Consider the following 19024-nt stretch of genomic DNA (forward strand, 5'->3'; position numbering starts at 1 on the left):
AGCAGAAGAGAAAAGGGTGAATATCATCCATGTAGTAGTTGTGACAGAGGTCTGCAAAATCTTATCAGATGCGAGAAGCAGTGACTTGTCTGTAGAAAACCTCTGCCTTTGGAACTGGGGTGGGATGTGGAAAACACATAAAATATTAAAAACATGGAGCAGGATTTTATGTCTCAGATCATGTGGATTTCAGTGCTGAGTGGAAAGCACACCAATCCAGGAGAAAGCAGTACAAGATGATAGCTCTCCTCAGTCCCTTGAGGCCCAAAGCCCAAGTGTACTGGCTGAAAGCGATAGCAGTAATCAAGTTGAATATCTGCTGCTCATCAAAGGTGACTCCTAAATTGGAGGAACAGGAACTTAATGTGGCACTTCAAAATGGCAGCTCATAATCGTAGAGTGAGTTTGTTAAAGCTTTTTGGTTTTGTTTGGTTTTTTTTTTCACTAAGATACAACAGTTTTATATTTTAGTAAGGAAGGGGATAAATAAATTAATTGAGCTTTGGATTTCATCTCTCCTGCTAAATTCCATGACAGGCCACAAGGTTACAAATGGAACTGATTCTAACTTGTGGGCAGTTTGTATTAAATGAGAAATATATAGTGCTTAACCACTTGTTTCAGTAACTGTTCTATGGGACTGAAGGTAAAATACTCTCAATAGGCGTGTTCTCTTGCTTAGCAATTGCACTTTACTGCACACATAGATTAATTGGGAAAATCTGGACAAGGAATTATTAGTACCATCTTAATTTGAAACTTCAGGGGGAACTTGGTTATAGTTTTCTTCTGGGGTCAACACAAACCCCTGGGGAGGGTGCACAGTGAACAATAATCAGGCAGGTGGACTGGAAGAGCAGGATCTACCTACCTGTGTGCTGAGTATGTTGAATGAAGGTTTGTCTTGAGAGATAAAATAGAACTGCAGTGATTTCCAGCAACACTCTTGAATTGGCACAGGGCTCAGTTAAAGTGGAAACTCTGAATTGAAGCATCATTTATGGTCTTTGTTCTCTGACCTTAAGCACAGCTGCCCACAGGATCTATCCTATACCAGACTGGCCAATTGGTTCATGGGGTAAAAACATTGTGGTGTGTTATTATGTTGGAACTGAAGTGCTGCTGAAGGGAAACAATGATATAGTTACCCTAACCTTTTTTACCTTTATTTTTGTTCCCCAGAGGTATGGAGAACTTGGTAGCTGGCTCCAGTCTTCCTCCCCTTTTTACAGAAGAGGATGGATCCAAGGAAGGTAGTGAAATTAATGTAACGGGGTAAGCAACTCCTTTTTCGCCTTCACCTGGTAGATACTATCTCTGTACTTGTCAGGGAGATTGTTTCAGTGGGAGGAGGATATTCTAAGTAATTTTTAAAAACAGAAATGCCTGACAAAATTCAATCTTGCAATGTTTCCTTGGCTTTGATAGATCATCACAGGACTGTGTTTAGGAGAAACCAGAACTCTTCTGACCTGATGGAAGTGGTCACAAACTGTTCTTTAGTATCTCTTACCTTTAAATGGTAAATCCCTAGGATTTTAGTCTTAAGACAAGTGACATTGTAGGGACAAAGAGGGAGGATGTATCTGTTTGCCATAGTGGTCCCTGCTAAGTAAATTATTTCGATTAAAGATAGACTGTTCATTACTGATCTCTGAAAACCATTGAGACTGATGTCTTGCTTTTGTCAGACTGACTCTGCTTTTACAAACTGCAGCAATGGTCTCTTAAAATCACAATGCCAAAAGAAGTTTTCTTTTAAGAATACTTGGAATTCTTGCTGTGTTATGATAATTAAAGCTTGTTTTCTGTTTTGCAAAGCACCAAGCAGTAAAATGGAGACTTTGCAGTCAGGTAAAGCCCTGTAAAAATGGATGTGGACACTTTTACTTCAAATGGGTCTGAATTTGGATTTACTTATCTGGGACTTAGAACTTGTTGGTGCCAGATTAGGTTCATGTTCAAATTAGGCTTGTGTTTAAGGGACATTAATGTTTTGGCTGAGCTTTTATCAGTGTTTGCTGCAAATGCCTATGCCCCATGGAAGTCTTTCCTGTAGGTGTAGTTTAGAGAGCTTCTCTGCTAAGGGGAACTGGAGAGGAAAACTGAAATCCTCTTCAAACCATAACAGTGAATGCAGAGCTGTGTTGTTCCTGTTCTTTCTGACACATACCAAATATAATTAACTTATTGGGGGGTGTCTGCTTTATTCCCTTGCTCCCTCTCTAATTGTCAGTAATATGAACTCAATCTGGTATCTCAAAGTCAGGTGTGGATCTCCCCAGCCGATGTGAATTTACCTGTAACTATGTCACAATTACTGATTGTAGTGAGTGATGAAAATATGCTGTTCTCTCTGAAGACAGATATTCCCATGGGCATTCAAACAATTCTGTTAATATATATCAAATTTTTATAGCTGTATTCTGCATCAGTAGGAACAGTTATTTTGAATATTTAAAATTTACCATAGACATGAGTTTCTTTAGACTGGAATAAATGAGCAAAGGAGACTTGAAGCATACCCTGCTGTTAAAGGAATTTTCATTAATGTAACTGGATAAGGCCAAGTAATCATTAGCCTCAAGAAGGGTTTAGAATCTGAAACAAGTCAAAAAATCTCATATTAATTTGCATACTGAGCACAGTGCTGAGAATGTCCAGGGGGTTGTTGCCCCAAAATGTGTGTTCATTACTTTCAGTCTACCTTCAGAAGTATTTCTGCATGCTCACTCTTCTTTTTTGCCTTCAGACATCTTGCCCTTTTTTGGAGTAAGGTAGATTGATACAGGTCTTGCAGTGAAGTTAAATAATGGGCATTCTAAAGCCTGTTGGGTGCTAGTAATGTTTGTGTTTAAATAACCACATGTATGAACAGGAGATTGTGTGGAATGAAGTTCAATCCAAGATCATACACAACCACAAACCTTTAAATGTATTTGTAGAGAAATATATTAAACACATCCAGAAAGGTGTATCATGGTTGATGATGAACCTTTTAATTTCAAATTCCTTATGGTATTTTTGAAGAAGGGTAGATTCATGCTCTCTGGTTTCTGATCCAAACATATGCTTGGCTTAAAGTTTGTGTCATCAAATACTTCACTAAAAATGAGACAAAATACTACTTTAAAAATCAAACTGGGTCTGAAAGTCCATAGGAACTGTAGTAGTTATAGTGGTTGCCTAAACGGAATAGCCAGTGCTTCAAAAATCACTTTTAAATTCCTTTTTTTCTTGTTCGTGTGAGAATGAATATATTTGCAACATTTTTGCATGTTTTAGAAGATTAGGGTGGAAGTGATTTAGGAATGATGATGAAATTTTTTGTTCTCCTCTTCTGTGCGTTTTTAGATTAGCTAATTCGGAGAGTTCATTCAGTGGTGGAACTTCACAGCCTGTGAATAATCCAGATTTGGTGGAGGACTTGTCACAGGCTCAGCAGCTGCAAAATGAGTCTTCTAATGCTGCTGAAGCCACTGAGCAGAAGCCTGAGGAGGAGGTGAGATGAAATAGTAACTTTTCAATGAAGCAAAGGCATGGAATTTTGTCCTTACAGTTTGTCTTACCTGCTCGGATTTTTTTTTATAGCATCACAAATTTTTATCCGTTTGCCTTTTTCATCTTCTGATTCCCTGATTGTCTCCTGTGCTGCACAGCTGCACACAGATAGCCAAGGAAAGCTGGCGGTTGGAATGTGCAGGGTCTCAGTCAGCCAGAGAGGGGCCCACAGGCTGGTGCTTCATTCAGGACTGAATGTTCAACTGCTACTACTTATTTCCTCTCTTGTGAGCCACCAAAGTGAGACCATTGTACTGTTCTGGTAGTAATTGATGTTTTTAAAACCATTATGCTTTTACTGCTTTAGGCTATACCCTGTGTACCATCCAACACTGATTTTTGGTGACTAAATCATGAAGGACCTGAATTTTGACAAGGAAGTGGTTTTGTTTTTTTTTTTTTTCTGATAGATGCATTTGATATTCCTCATTGTGGTTTGTTTCAGCTGTGAGGTCCTTTTTAAATTAAGTAATAAAATTCCAGGGGGGAAGTTAAAAGTAACATGATGGCAGGAACATTGTGATCTGGGGAAAGATTAGAAGTACTGAAAATAGTTGTTTGTACGTAGCGTTAGAAAACAGTGTTGTCCAGAGATTGCTGTAGAAGTAGTAAGAAGCCAAGAGGATGAGTGATAATGATGTTATTCTTGTGAACTCACAGTGTGCCCCAGGCAAATCTTACAGTATTCTCTCCTTTGGAGTTTGTTTGTTGCTCCATTGGAGGTGATTAGTGGGAAAGATAATCTACTGAACAGATGAGGGTAGAAAAGCCTGTATACTGTCCTTACACTCAGATTTTGGGCACATTGTGCATGAAGGAGAAAGATCTGGAAGTTGCAAAATAACTAGTTATCAATTATTAACTAATACACAAAATCTCTCCAAAAAGTCCATTGAAGTGAATGACTTGGAGGGAAGGGTATGTGAGAGTGAGAATAACTAAAAACAAGCAAACAAGTAACAAAAAAAAATATTTGCAGTTGCATTAGTTAAGATGATCATGTTGTGGATTATGAGTCTTTGTCATTTTACAATCAGAAGTTGATGCCAATGCTATTTGGTTGTCCCTGTGGACCAGGAGAAACTGTAATCAGCTTTTCACAATGAGACTTGTTTGGCTTTGTTTAGACAAAAGTCAGGATAGCTCTAAAGTAAGGTTTGAAACCTGCATCAATGGAGAGGATGTATTACAGCAATGTACTCCTGATGAAATTTGTTTATTCCTTCCAGAGGTGGTTCTTTTCACTGAGTCTGAATTGTCTTCTGTTTTCATTTTGCAGCAGCAAAGAACCAAACGAGGAGGCTGGGCCAAAGGGAGAAAGAGGAAGAAACCCCTTAGGGACAGCAATGCCCCCAAATCCCCCCTGACAGGGTATGTGCGCTTCATGAATGAGCGTAGGGAGCAGCTGCGGGCGAAGAGGCCGGAAGTCCCTTTCCCAGAGATCACCAGGATGCTGGGCAACGAGTGGAGTAAGCTGCCTCCTGAGGAGAAACGGGTACCATTACACTCCCTTGTCCTTGTTGGATATGATTACTGTTCAATGGGAATGTTGTTTACTGAGGAAGGTAGTACAGGCTTTGGTGGAAATTGTGTTCAGGAGGGTATTTCAAAATAAGGGGGCACAGGTTCAGATGATGAACCCTCATAGGACCATAGCATCTTCTCCAGGTGTGACTTGAGGAGAACAGTATCCTCTAGGTAATGCAAGAGTACATTCAGAATGGGGGGATTGCTCTAATGAGACATCCCACAGTTTGTGTGATCCATCTGGATTTAACTCTGCTCTGTGCAGATACAGCTGAGACATGTAATGCCAAAGTATTGGGATGTGATGTCTCCTAATTGGGACTCCTGTGGCCTTCTGCACTATCTGAGAAGTGAATAAAGCTCAAGGCCATGTTTGGGCTGATTTTTTAGGGCCTTCTGGAGTGGACCTTGTTAATGGGTTAACTGCTAATGGGTGTCTTACTGTCCACACTTAATTGCCAGTTGGAGATTTTAAAGCAGTTTTTAAATCACGGTGCAACTGAATGCTCTCATATGAATTTAATCTTGATATTCGAACTTTGAAAAATACTTTAAGGGTAAAATGAAAAATGGGATGATGCTAAAAACCAAGATTTCCTTTTGTTGTTTTTTATTACGCTTGTAGAGTACGACTTAGAGATGATATAAAATGGTGCATAGGCACTGTGATTTAACCGTAATGGAAGATGTGAGGCAAGGCAAAGCAGTTGATTTGGTAACTGGGATAGTGAGAATGATGTTGCTTAGAGAAAAGTCAGGATTGGTGTTATGTAAGGTTGGAAATTTACAGCCACGGAGGAGGATGTCTTGTGGAGGATACTCCTGATCAAAATGTCTACTGGGAGAGAAGGGAAAAAGACATTCTGCCCCTCTGTCCTCTGCATTTTAACATATTCTTATCATGTCTGAGGCAGAGTTTTAACCTAGGAAAAAGGAAATTGAGTTCAAATCTCTATTCTGTATGGTGCTTTTTAAATCCCCAGGGAATCTGTCTTTGGGTAAAGCTGTAAGTTTCTGACTTAGAGCAGGTCAAAGTAAGACTGCTGTGCCCTTTCAGCAACACATTGCTGGAGATGGAAAAGAAGAATTAATATCTTGCAGACAAATAACATGTCCAGAAGCAGTGCTAACCCAGCATCACCAAATTGATACCCCAGTCCAGAATGTTAACACTGTCATCAGCAGGGTCAAAACCATGTTGCGTATGCATGGAATTCATAATGTATATGTATTGTTGTGATGACTTTAAGAAAATACCAGGTGACTAAGGTTCACTCTGATTTAATTCTTACATACATCTTTCTTATGGGAATTTTACATGAATTTTAAACTCATTTGAAGAAAAAATGGGGAGGGCAACTTGCTTCTTGAAAGGATCCCATTAGTAAGCACTGTGACCATTCATTAAATGTTTTTCAGTTTATCAGTTCCCCTAAAGAATTCTCCAGCTGAGCTCATTCTGTCATGTAGATGTGTGAAATAACTTCAGGCTAATAAAAAAAAAGGTTTCTATTAACCAAAATGCAGGTAGATTATATCAATTAAAACCAGGCTCTTTTATCTTTATGCTGTTCTTTGCAATAGCCATGATGTTTTGTTCACCCCTCAGATGTGCCAAGTGTGTGGTGGTGCTTTTTGTCTGTGGGGCATGAAAACAAGAGTGTATTTGGAACCCCACTGTTACAGGTCTGAACCATAAAGCATCATCTGATAAGATGTTATTGTTTGGTAGCACTTAAACCTGGCCACACAACAGGAATTCTAAAGTTTGGTCTGGAATGTGTGGGTAACATTCAGCTGAGTAGAGAAGCTCGGTAGCAAGTTGCTCGTACACCTAAAAAAAAAAAAGTTAACAGAACAGTTATTTGAATCAAAAAGACAGAGAAAATGAGACACCAGAATACAGTAATTTAATCCAGGGATTTTATGTCTTTGCATCTCATTGTCTCTTCACTCCTTTCCTGTTTGCATAGGTGAAATGGATCAGCACTTCATCTGACAAGTTGTTTTTCTTCCCTTCCTCCCGAAGGGGAGGAAACTCCCTGAAACTCTTGGACTTTTTTATTTCAGCGATACCTTGATGAAGCAGATAGAGATAAGGAGCGTTACATGCGGGAGCTGGAGCAGTACCAGAAGACTGAAGCCTACAAAGTCTTCAGCAGGAAAGCACAGGACAGACAAAAAGGCAAATCACACAGACAAGGTATTGAATGGGACAAAAATATGTGCCTAGCTAGAACAATAGAAGACTGCCAGCCAGTCATGTAGCCTGACACTCCTTTAAAGCCTTTGATTTAAAGGCTTGTTAAAATGTGAATGTGTTCTTTCTATGGCATTTACATGAGCTGTGTGTAAAGGGAATTAGATTTATGTGAATTTAACTGTATCTAGATAGTGTTGGAGGATGTGCATTAAGAACATCAAAGTTAGACACAGCTTCTCTGTGACTTACTAGTCTGCACAATTCTGTCTAAAATTGTTGTGTAATTATGGTTGTGTAACTGCTTTAATTCTTTGGTTCTTGTTTTCTTAAATTTTGGTTATTTTGAGTGATTTCTTGTTTGTTTTCTTTTTCAGATGGAGCAAGACAGCCAGCACATGATCATGAGGTAAACCTCTTCATTCTACTCTTACATCAATGGGTAGATTTTCAGGTGAAAAAACATTAGTGAAGTCAAAACCTAGTTTATCAGGACTTGGGTGTGAATTCTTTGTCTTCGTAATGCAGGTTTTGAAACTTTGGAAACAACTTGATATTCTTACACTCATTAGTGTGATGAAAACTAAATTTGAGTCTTTGGCAAGTACAAATGATCTAAGATGAAGTGGAGCATAGGGTACACTTAAAACATAGGTCTTTTTTGTAATGCAGTGTTCAGAATTTAAAAATCATGTGAGACCTGAATAAACCTGCCAAGTAGCACCTTTAGGTGGCTGTTTCCAGGTACTGATTTTCTGTGGCAACACAAATGCTTGTGGCTTCCTTGAGAAGAAAACGGGTAAAGCAACCAAATAATTTGAAAATCTCTGGCTTAAATCTCCTCCTGCCCTCCCCTCTCCCTATGCATATGTAAATATTGGAAAACAGTGATAATGTCTGGAGATAGAGCTCATCAAGTACACAAATCTTGTGTCCTGGCTGACTATGGTCTCTCTCCCTCTCCTTGAAATGCTGCAGCTTTCTCCAAGTTGTATTACCTAGGGCCACAGAGCTTCTTTCATGGTTGCCAATAAATTGCAAACAAAGAGCAATGAAAAATCTTGTTTATACACAGCCTCTTCACTTGTAAGCAGCAGGGCTTTCTGAAAGATCTGTTTTTCTTTGTGAGGTTTTTTGCCTTGGGAAAGCAATCCAGTTGGCTTCTTATGTGTTCATTACAATAGTGACAAGGCTGAGCACTGCTGAGAGGCAACTACTGGTCTTGTCTACTTGAAGGAAAGTAAGATTCACTTTCTGGAAAATGTTTTGGTAGCATGTTTTTTATATGCCTTTTATTAACTCCTAAAGAAGTGCTTGCAGGGAGATTATCCTTTAGAAGTACATGGTCCCAGAGCTTTCTGGTTCTACAGTCAGTGAATCCAAGTTTATCTTTAATTGTGCAAAACTGAAGACTTCAAGGTTTACTGTGACTGTTACATAACATTTAAATTATACAGGCAGCAAACCACAAATTTGGAGTCTTACCTCTTACCTTTCTAAATCAAGCTATCATTGCTGATCTTTCACATCATAAATGCAGTTAAAAAGGAGTCCTCCTCACCTTGTAGGACTTTTAAGCTTCATTAGATACAGCTGAACATCAACCTGTCAGTTAGACATCCTACTCTGAAACGGTGCCTTTGACTACTTGATGTTTTTCACCTTTATATTTATAAAATCCCACATGCTTATCACCTGATGTGCTTTCACATCTTTTGTGCAGGGAAGTCAAGTATTATAATCCTGTATAGGCAGGGAATAAGCAGCAAGAACTTAGATTGCTTTTAGAAGTATATACTCAAGCTGATCATAGAAGTGAGACTAAAGTTTTTTGTTTTGCTTTCTTCTATCCACCTCATTTTTGTTGCTGTGTTTGTGCTTAGTAGGTACAAGCTGATGAAATTATTTCTTGAGAGAATATAAGAAAATAAGGTCAAAGAAACCTTTTTTTACTTTACCTTGTTCTACTTCACTGTTCATGATTTAATATCTGTGAGTTGGTGTTGAAGTAATTTTAAATATTGTATATAGAGATGACCTCTAAAGAGTTTTGTGATGGGCAATTCAAATACTAATTATAATAAAATATAACTAAAGGACAAGAGAGAACTTTTAATAGATATTGCCTTGAAAAACATGCACACACTGTGCCATGAGCTCATCTATGGGCATGAAATAGAACATTTTTCTTCCTCCAAATTCTAATTTCATAAATATGACATATAGCAATGTACACTGCAGCTATTGTCATCAGCAGTGACTAAACCCCTGGATAACTGTTCTCCGTTGTTCTGTTATTGTTTATTTCCTCAAGCTGCTTGATTCCAAGTAGGTCTGCCATGATGCACTATTACACTTGTCACTGGAAAGCTTTCAAAGATGTATGCACACGGGTTGAGGCAAGCAGGGGTTGCCTGGTGGTACCTGCTCTGAGAACATTTAATGTAGTAGTATATTTATTGTATCTGTTCTTTCCATTGTCTGCAGCCTGACCATAGTAGGAAGAGTGAGCTTAAACCCCCTGAAATCTCAGCTATCTCATTACCATACTTCACCAAGTCTCTATGAACTTCAAGTCTGATTTGTTGCAGCATCTTCAAAGTTCAGCCTCACTTTTAATAACCAGATGAGATTGTTGACTCTTGAATCTCAATCTTATTAAAGGCAAATGATAGAAACAATTTAATTTTCTTTTGGCTTGAGGGATGACTAACTGATACTCGATCTTAACAGACTGGGGCCTTTTCAATAGGAGGTAATCAAAGCCTTATGATTTTAATCTTCAGTGAACCTCAGAGTGACTTAAGTACTTCAGGGTTCTCGAGGATCTTTTATGTGCTGGGTAATGTGTTTTGTAATGGTAGAGTGCTGATGGTTTTAATGAGCACTCTCCTGCTTAGAAAAATTTCTTGGTTGCCTGTTGGAAGCTGAACAGTTACTTCTAAAGGCTTTAATATTTTTTAGGTTTTAGCTGAAGAACCTGTATCCTAGAGCTGTAAAGAGAATACCTTCTTCTCTTTGCAGTACTTCTCCACCCTCTATTCTCTAGGAGCCAGTGATGATTCAGGCCAGTGGCTCTTTGCACACAGGTAGCAATAGAGAGCATGAATTAGAATGTTTAAGATGGATGTGTTCTAACCAAGCTTCATAACTGTCAACATTTCTTAGTGCACATTAATGTTGAGATCCTAGATTTTGGGGTGGAATTAATTCCTAGCCATCTTGGGAGTATTCAGATAAAAAATTAATGCATTATTCACACTTCTGTGTGTGACTTCATTCTAAATATATTCTTGAGACATTTTCAGGATAGCAGCACGTGCAAAAACTTCAGTGAAAAGCACGTGTAATCATGAACCCCAAGAAAAGCCCTACTGTGCCTCACAGAGCTGGGAAGGTTTATTACCCTTCCCCTCCAGCCTTGCCTGTTTCTAGTGTGTCTTCAGTTGATTCAGGCCAAGTGAGGTTTGAGTTCTCACTCAGTAAATACAGAGATCCTCAGCTGTAATTGTGCCAGACAGTAAAAGGCAGCTTATCTTTAAAAGCAATCAGTTGAGTGTCTCCTTAGTTAAAGACAGAGCAGCTGTAGTTCCATCTGGTCTTGTTGGTTGACTGTCAAATGGCATTCAGGCCACCCCATGTAGCCCCTCTGTGAAGCAGACACCAATGTGATATTCTGACCTCAGGGGCCAGAATTCCCTTATCAGCTGTTAAGTGCTGAGGTTGGCTCCTGGAGGACACCAGTTGTGTAACACTGCAATTCTGGATGATGAGTTTGTGACTCATTTTCAACCATGGTGTTTGAGTTTTGAAAAGCTTTTGTTCTCCACAGACACTCTTTCCTGCTTGGCTTTTTTTCTCTGTTAAGTTACAGGTTGATTGTACTTGCTGCAGTTTATCAACCCAAATTTGCATTGGCTTTGTCCATAATGATTCAGGTGCTAAAACAAGCATTAATTCTTGTTGATTTAGAAGTGGTGACTGAAGTGTGTTATAGTAGAGTGTTTTTGCCTTGAGTCAAATAGTGTTTTGTACAGTTTTTTAACTAAGTTGTAGAGCATTTCCTGACTTGAAAGTGTTTTTTTTCTTTTTTACTTTGGTGGTGAAAGATCAAGAACCATGAAACTTACTGTGCATTTTGTTCATTCTGTTGATATTCCTATAAAGAATATTCCTATCTCCTGTTTGTTGATATTCCTATAAAGACTATTTCAAAATGTGTCAGTTGGTCAATGGTGGAAAATATAAATGCATTCAGATAGTCTTCAAAATTGAATAATTCTTATGTATAATGTCATTAGGGTGAAAGAGTATATTTTAGTATATGTTATTTCTTAATGATGGCATTTGATTAAACCTACATCTTGAAAAGCTAAAATACATCATTCGGTCTTTCTTGGTAGGAGCTGGAAGTGTCTTGGATCCATACAGCCTTTTAGCTGCCTCAGGTTTTGGTCTTCTTGGCCTTTTATTTTCATGATCAAAACAGTTAAATGAACTCCTGAAAACAAACTGTTTAGCTGTGTTATTGCTCTTTCTTTTGTAGAAAGAAGCGGATACAAAGGAGAGATCTGTCTTTGATATTCCAATCTTCACAGAAGAGTTCCTGAATCACAGTAAAGGTGAGTTAAACTTTTGCAGGACCCTTTCCTCCTTGCTTTTTCAAAGTTCTTGACAAATGCTGTCCAGCTGAAGAGTCCTTGCACTCTGCCATCTCAGCTCAAGTAATGACTTGGCTTTTCTGCTGTTACCTCTCCTCTGTATATACACAATGGCTGAAAAGCAGTTTTTCCTGGCATTGTCTTCCCAAAATAGCCTTTTTTGAGAATGTTTCTGATGTTTATTCCAGCCAGTTTAAGCTGTATATAGTGTTCCATAGGACTAAGAAATACCTAAGATGTAGCATGATGATGATTCAGGATGGTTAGCAGTATTTTATGTCCCCCTCCATATATGGAAGATTACACTGATATATTTTCTGTTACTCTGGTTTTCATAACTATATGTCTCAAGAGTTGAGTATTTTTTTGCCAGATTTCCTGAAGACTTTCTTGACTGAACAGAACTCAGATTCAGATATTTTTTGTGGTCAATAGAAAATTATTTTTGTAACTGGTGTCTTGTTTGTAGGATTCTTAACACTGCTGATAAGCTTTGTCATTCTGAATGCATTTGAAATCAGTCCTGCAGTCTTCTTCCCTGACCAATTTCCCCATTCTCTTCCATTCTGATTCTTTGAATCTTTTCTGATTTGTTCCTTTCTCTAGGAATTAACTCTATTTAAGTGGTACTGTCGGTGCTATTGTCACTCCATGATGTGATGCTTTTTATCTCTAAACCTAAACTGCACCATTTGTAGTGACCAGTTGTGCACTCCAGAACATTCAGCCTCACTGCCTAGCAGTCCTAGTTCTGTTTTTAGCAGTTTTTTGACTCTCTGGGAATGGGTTGATGTTCTCAGCGCGTGAAGCGGAGCTGCGGCAGCTACGCAAATCCAACATGGAGTTTGAGGAGAGGAATGCTGCCCTGCAGAAGCACGTGGAGAGCATGCGCACGGCCGTGGAGAAACTGGAGGTGGATGTGATCCAGGAGAGGAGCCGCAACACAGTGCTGCAGCAGCACCTCGAGACCCTGCGCCAGGCACTCACCAGCAGCTTTGCTGGAGTCCCACTGCCAGGTGAGACTGTTACATGTAACTGCTCATGTTTATATGATGTTGTGAGCTTAGAACACCCCTCCTGCTGTTGTAGTTCTGTGCGCTTGGCTGTTTCTGAGCTTTTGTTGCATTGGATAGTGAAATATTAAAATGTGCGCACGGGGAAGTGTCGATTCAGTGCTTTATTTCAACATGACATTTATTTTCTTATTGCTCTTACTCTTCCTAATAAAGTGAGACGCATATTCAGTCCTGGCTCTCCTTCACTTGTTTTATGAAAATGTTACTAAATAAAATAGACAGGACCTGCAAGTTCCTTGATTAAAATAAAGGCTGTGTCTGTATTGTCAGCTGCCAGGGAATCCACTTAGATTCTATGAATGCACAGCTGAAAGAGTTTGTTATAATCAACTATGAGACCCAAATCAAAGAGAGCCATGCTTCATTAGTCCTGATATCCTTGGAACTACTCACTTGGTGGAGTTAGGAGGACATTGTTTTGCAGAATCTGTCACAAGAGGTAGTGCATCGCAAAATCATCTCCTATAGTAGTTTGTGTATTGGCACAAATTACCCTTAGCATAGTGTTAACTTCTAGGAATTGCTGTGGTCATCAGAATACCTTGTGGCTTATTTTGCTGTGTAAACTGTAGGTAGTGGGGAAACCCCCACGATGGAAACTATTGATTCCTACATGAACAGACTGCACAGTATTATCCTGGCCAACCCACAGGAGAATGAGAACCTCATTGCCACGGTGCGGGACGTGGTGAACAGGCTGGAGCGTTAGTGACGAGGTAAGTGTTCCTTCCCAGGCTGCTTTTGGTGTCTGCTCTGTACCTCTGGCACCTGCTCTGATGCCGATTCATGTGCTGATCACCATATTGTACAATCAAAAAGGTTTCTTCCTCAAAGCTGCAGGAGCAGGTTGTCTTAATGAAAGTCAAATTGTGTTGAAAGTGTTCACGGCATTAAAGGGTTCTGAAATTCCCCTTAGCTCCACAATCTTTTTGTATTTGTATAAGGTAAGAGTTCTGACAGAATGGTAACAGGGTGACTAATTTAGAAGAAGGTTCCTTTCTTGAGTCAAGTAAATCTGAAAATTTCAGCAGTTATTGTAGAAACTGATGGCCACAGGGAGATTCTGTTTGTCTCAAGAGGTTACAGGTGAATTCAACTCTTATAAACTGAAAATATCTTATAACTACCTCTGCTCTGTAGCACCTGTAGTCAGGCTCTTCTGATTATGAAGGTTTACATGTAAATGAAACACTAAGGTATGGTTTAAGCTATATATAGCATTTGCTGAGACTAATGTTTATGTGGCTTGTGCATAGATTATTATTGAGCTCATGATTCTGTATTTTTGCTGCTGTTTAACAGCTTAGAAAACTGTAATAGAGAACAGAGTAGAAAAACAAATTAACAAAGAAGTAAATACCAGTCTTTCTGCATTACTGTGCTGCTTTGCATTTCCCACACCTCTCACTCCCCCACTTCCCCATGATGCACAGCACTAGGCAGCCATGAGGAGTTTGCCTATTTCTGTTTTAACAAAGTACATACCTGCATTCTTTAGGCATTTATTATGTAGAGATCTACTGTACATGTCTTGAATAGTGTTTAGAAATGCAAATAAAGCTGCCTTGTGCCATCTGCAAATATGAAGACAGGGCTTTTCATCCTTTCCTATTCTGACCTTTTGTGATACTGTGTAGAACAGTTAATTACACATTTCCCATTATAGTGTGGCTTTAGCTGGGAGATCATTGTCCTTCCGGAGGGTAGCCAGATGGAACGGACTGTAGTTCTAAGAGATGACTGAGCTCCCAGCAGAATAAAGAAGTGCCTTTACTGCTGCTATTTGTGAAGGGAACAGCTTGTCGATCCAGGTCTGGGATTTTTCAGCAGCTCATCAACCTCCTCATTTTCGTATACTGTTTTCAATTAGTTCTCAGGCTCTGAAAGAGAATTGGGGGAGGGGAGGTTTTACAGAATGGCTGAGGGGGAAAGCAGTTTCTCATCTATCAGTTATTAGAAGGGTGTACTAAGCCCTGAAATGGATATTCGTCCTTTAAGCACCTTGCCAGAAGAATCATATTAAAAGATACTAAAATCTAGACTTTCATTCTCTTGTTCTCTTGCCATGTGGCTTCATCTTTATTAAAGGATGGACAATTTGTGTTCCTAAACATCCAAATACTGTTTTCTTGGATAAACTGAATTTGGCTGTAATTGATTTGGAAGAAGTAATTCTTGCTTCAAGATTCTTGCTTCTACCCTCTATTTGAGAAATATTACTCGTTTCCCTTCTTTCCTTTTCCCACCAATGCCTTCCCTCTTTCAGCCATAAAACAGTGTGAATCACTTAAAAATGTGATTAATAATCGCATAGTTTCACTGTATAATGACACACATGTAACTGAATATAATGATCAAGTAATTAATGGGACTGTTAATTACACTGGCTTTCAGTTGGCAATGATTATGTTTTGTGATAAAATTTTGGAAGGAGGAAGGTTGGGTTTTGTTGGATGCAAACCTAGAAAATGTTAGAGATTCCCTAGAAAACAAGGAAGCTTTGGATACAAAGGTTCAGTTGGCACATGATAAACTGTATCAACAAACTGTCATCATCAATGTCCCTTTGTTAATGTGCATATGAAGTATATTAATTCTGAATGTAATCTCTATCAACCAAGTGGTCTGTTGGAGGTTGAGACACATTACAAATCAATACCATGGAAAATTGGATTATGATGCTCCTGAAAACAGCTCTTTCACAGATCTGAAGTGGTTTTTGGTGGCTTACTACGTTGTGTTTAGGGGCTCTTTGACTATACTTGTGGATATTTTGGGATTTCCGTACTGCATGGTTTCTTTGTGCAAACAGTATATGGGAAGAAGAGGAAAGGTTTTGCTACTTAGCACTGAGTGGAAACAGCAACTCAGTTTAGTTCTGTCTGTAGAGGCTGCTTTGCTATACTTAACATTGTATTTTCAGATTAACATTGTGTTTTCAGATCAAACATCCAAAAAATCATGTCACGGTGCCTGTTTAGTCCCGGCAGATTGTAGTCATCTAACCCTTATTTTTCTGTTTCGTCTGCAGGTCTCGTGACCCGGGGAAGCTTTACAAAAATGTTTTGGCCAGTGTGGAATAAGAAGCCATGAGGGAAAGACTGGGGTGGGAGGCAGGCTGGCAGGTTTGTCCTGGGCCCTGCCTGTGTGTTTTGTCAGGGAGACAAACAGATCAATGCATTAAGAGATCTTAAGAAGCCACGGACACCACCCACTAAACATTTGGAACTGTCCTCTGTGTGAACATTTAAGAGCATGCAACTTTTGTGCAATCTACATTTTTTTTATGGATTTTGCTGGGTGTGAGGGTGCCTGCGTTCTGTGGACTGGCTGGCTGTGGAGATGAAATCTCAGCTTGTGAAATGGAGTCAGCGTAAATGTTGTAGTAATAACTTTGATGTGTTATATTGCCTAATGTCTTCTAGTGTCTTTTATTTTGTTTCATGTTTATCCTGTGGGGTTACCTTCCTTCACTTCAGTTTTCTTCTTTTGATCTTGTTCCCTGATTCTTGCAGTACTGGATAGCAGCGCTTGTGTTCTCTGCTCTAACAGGGAGCCTTCCTTGGTGCACTGTCTTGTCTTATGCCTCCTGCAATGTTTATAGGAACTTTTCTTAAGCAGAATCCTGCGCTTTCTGTGTTAGCCTGCAATTCTTACAATGTGAATTTGCTCCCTGCTAGAGACTGGCTGTGGTTGATGCTTTGTGACTCGATTCTCCTATGAGGCAGACCTCCTCTCTCCCCCTCTCTTCAAGCGCCTGTCTTGCACATAGCATCCTGTTCTTCTGTGAAGGTCTCCTGTTGTCTCTTGAAAATGTTTGCTGGAGCATTTTACTATCATAAAGATCAGTGGAAATCAAGATAGAAAGTGAAATGTTAGTTCTTCTCAGCAGGGAAAATGGGGATCTTTGTTTTAGACTAAACCCACAAAGCTTGCCCTTCCTCGGATATGTTGTTCAGTCTAATTTAATATCATTGCCTTGTTTTTGAGAGAGTGATCTCACGGGGAAAGCAGTTTTCTCTAAAAAGAGAAATGGGCATGGGGATGGCATTTTTTTTTCTCCCCTGCCCTCCTGAAATTGCTGTGCTGGGAAGCAATATGTCTGGAAGCAGCACATGTGTTTTTGCATGAATTATTAGAGCAGAGAGGGTTATTAGCAGCTAGGTCCACATAGCAGCCCAGAGAATTCTGCATTACAGCTTGTTTGTGCTCTCACCTTTTGTACAGTTCAAGTACTGCCCACGGAGCCCATAGCATTCAGCATTTTATATTCCAGGTGACCTAAGTGGCCTTTCACTTGCATTGAGTCTGTGATCTTGCTGAGCTACACCACACCTCCTGTCAGAGCTGAAGGCACCCACTGTCTGCACTGGCTTATGCAAAACTTTTACTGCCCTTTGGTTCCTGTCAAATTGTTGATTCTGACTTTGGCTCAGCACTTGTTGGACCTCTCTGGGCTTTATGGGGGTGGTTGAAATGCTCTTGCTCCCACAAGACAATCTCTTTGTTCCTGCTTAAGACATCTTTTAAGATTCCCTGTTTATTATTTGGAGGTTGCTTTTGTTACTGGAGTGTGTTGCTGTCAGCATCACTTTAATGTATCTGTGACACAAACATTTTGAAGATTAAAAAGCAGTTTCTTTTCCTGCACTGTACACACGGACTTCATGCTGGACTGGAGCCATCTCCAGGTCAGCACCTTGTATGCCAGGTCTCAGTTTACTCCTGGGATTATTGCTGTGGCTGAGTAGCAAGGGTTTCCATGTAAATCAAGTCTTCCTTTGGGGAGGAAACTCCTTTTTCTTGTTATCTGTTTTGCTTTCAATACTTCACACAAAGGAACCTCAGTTTGCTGCGTTGACTTCCACTCTCAGTATAGATGAGATCAGCAGATGCTGCCATGAACTTTTTTAGGGGGTTCTGTAATGAATGTTGTAAATCCTACAGGTTGGTTATGTCTCCAGAAGAAGTATCTACACCTTCATCTCCTGTATGTCTTGTTTTTTTGTAACTGGTGATGTTTGACTCTCTGTTGAAGTGGCCAAAATGTACTGCATAGCCAAAATTGATATCTTGAAATTCTGTCTGTGGCATCCTACCTAATACTTGGAGTTGTATCCCATAAAGACTCCAGAAATTCCATGTAATGTAGGATGCAATTCCAGGCTGTAACATAGCCAATCCATGAGTAAGGTCAGGTGGCTGCAGGCTGCCCTGCTTACAGAAATCTGCTCATGGATACTGCTCATCCATCTCTGCTGAGAAGCATGCAAGTGTTGTGGGGTAGGAAATTTAAGGTGATATTATTAGCTGGGGGCTGAAAAATCTCTTGCTTTTTCCCACAAGGAAGGAGGCGAGATGGATTAAGCAATCTTGAAGCATACGGGGGAAGACTGAGTTCTTGCTCACTGATGATGTGACAGATGATGTTTTGTCTCATTAAGAAGCTTCTTATTTATGTTGATTAACCCTATAAAAATGGATTTTGTCTTTCCAGTGTTTTCAGAGTGTCACTTCAGTTTACAGTTTTCAGTGTTGACTGAAGAAAAAAAAAATGAAGTGGGTGTCAAGGAGAAGAGCGGAATAAAATGCTTTTGTCACTTAAAGAAATGTTAAGAGAAAGATATGAGAGCAGAATCCATTTGCTGGATTAATGTGTTTGGAATTGTTTAGATGCCAAGTTTTCTGTACAATGTTTTTGTAATTAAACTTTGGAGCTCCTTTGTTTTAAAGAAGTTGATGTGCTTGTTTGACACTTGCTTAATTAAAATTGTCCAACATTGAATCCATTCTGATTCAATTTTAACTGCATTTTCATGAAAGAACTATTGCTACATTGATCTTTTGTCAGAGATTTTGGCAACTCCACATTAACCTTTGAAAGGAAATAATGTGCCTCTTCCTCCTCTCCATCCTAAGTGTCTTCCTCTGAAAAACCTGAAGGAACTTAGGTTATTACATCTAGTGATGAAAGCTTCAGAGTTCTTTGGTTTTAGCTA

The 19024-nt window shown here is 39.4% G+C and overlaps 1 protein-coding gene across 5 annotated transcripts in view; it reads left to right on the top strand.

Annotated features, from left to right (window-relative positions):
* Positions 1-18810, top strand: part of HMG20A (high mobility group 20A) — a 38972-nt gene extending 20162 nt beyond the window's left edge. For 4 of the 5 annotated variants that reach the window (XM_085070967.1, XM_085070966.1, XM_085070965.1 and 1 more), the window contains exons 3-11: positions 1183-1275; positions 3355-3502; positions 4841-5056; positions 7159-7291; positions 7666-7697; positions 11835-11910; positions 12750-12965; positions 13598-13741; positions 16057-18810. In XM_085070967.1, coding sequence (XP_084927093.1) covers positions 1187-1275; positions 3355-3502; positions 4841-5056; positions 7159-7291; positions 7666-7697; positions 11835-11910; positions 12750-12965; positions 13598-13734 — 1047 coding nt within the window. In that variant the 5' untranslated portion in view covers positions 1183-1186 and the 3' untranslated portion in view covers positions 13735-13741; positions 16057-18810. The remainder of the gene's footprint in view (positions 1-1182; positions 1276-3354; positions 3503-4840; positions 5057-7158; positions 7292-7665; positions 7698-11834; positions 11911-12749; positions 12966-13597; positions 13742-16056) is intronic. The other variant, XM_085070969.1, reaches the window with a different exon arrangement.
* The last annotated feature ends 214 nt before the right edge of the window (positions 18811-19024 follow it).

This window comes from Lichenostomus cassidix, chromosome 10, assembly GCF_008360975.1.
Source record: "Lichenostomus cassidix isolate B80296 chromosome 10, HeHo_3.0, whole genome shotgun sequence".
Lineage (NCBI taxonomy): Eukaryota > Metazoa > Chordata > Aves > Passeriformes > Meliphagidae > Lichenostomus > Lichenostomus cassidix.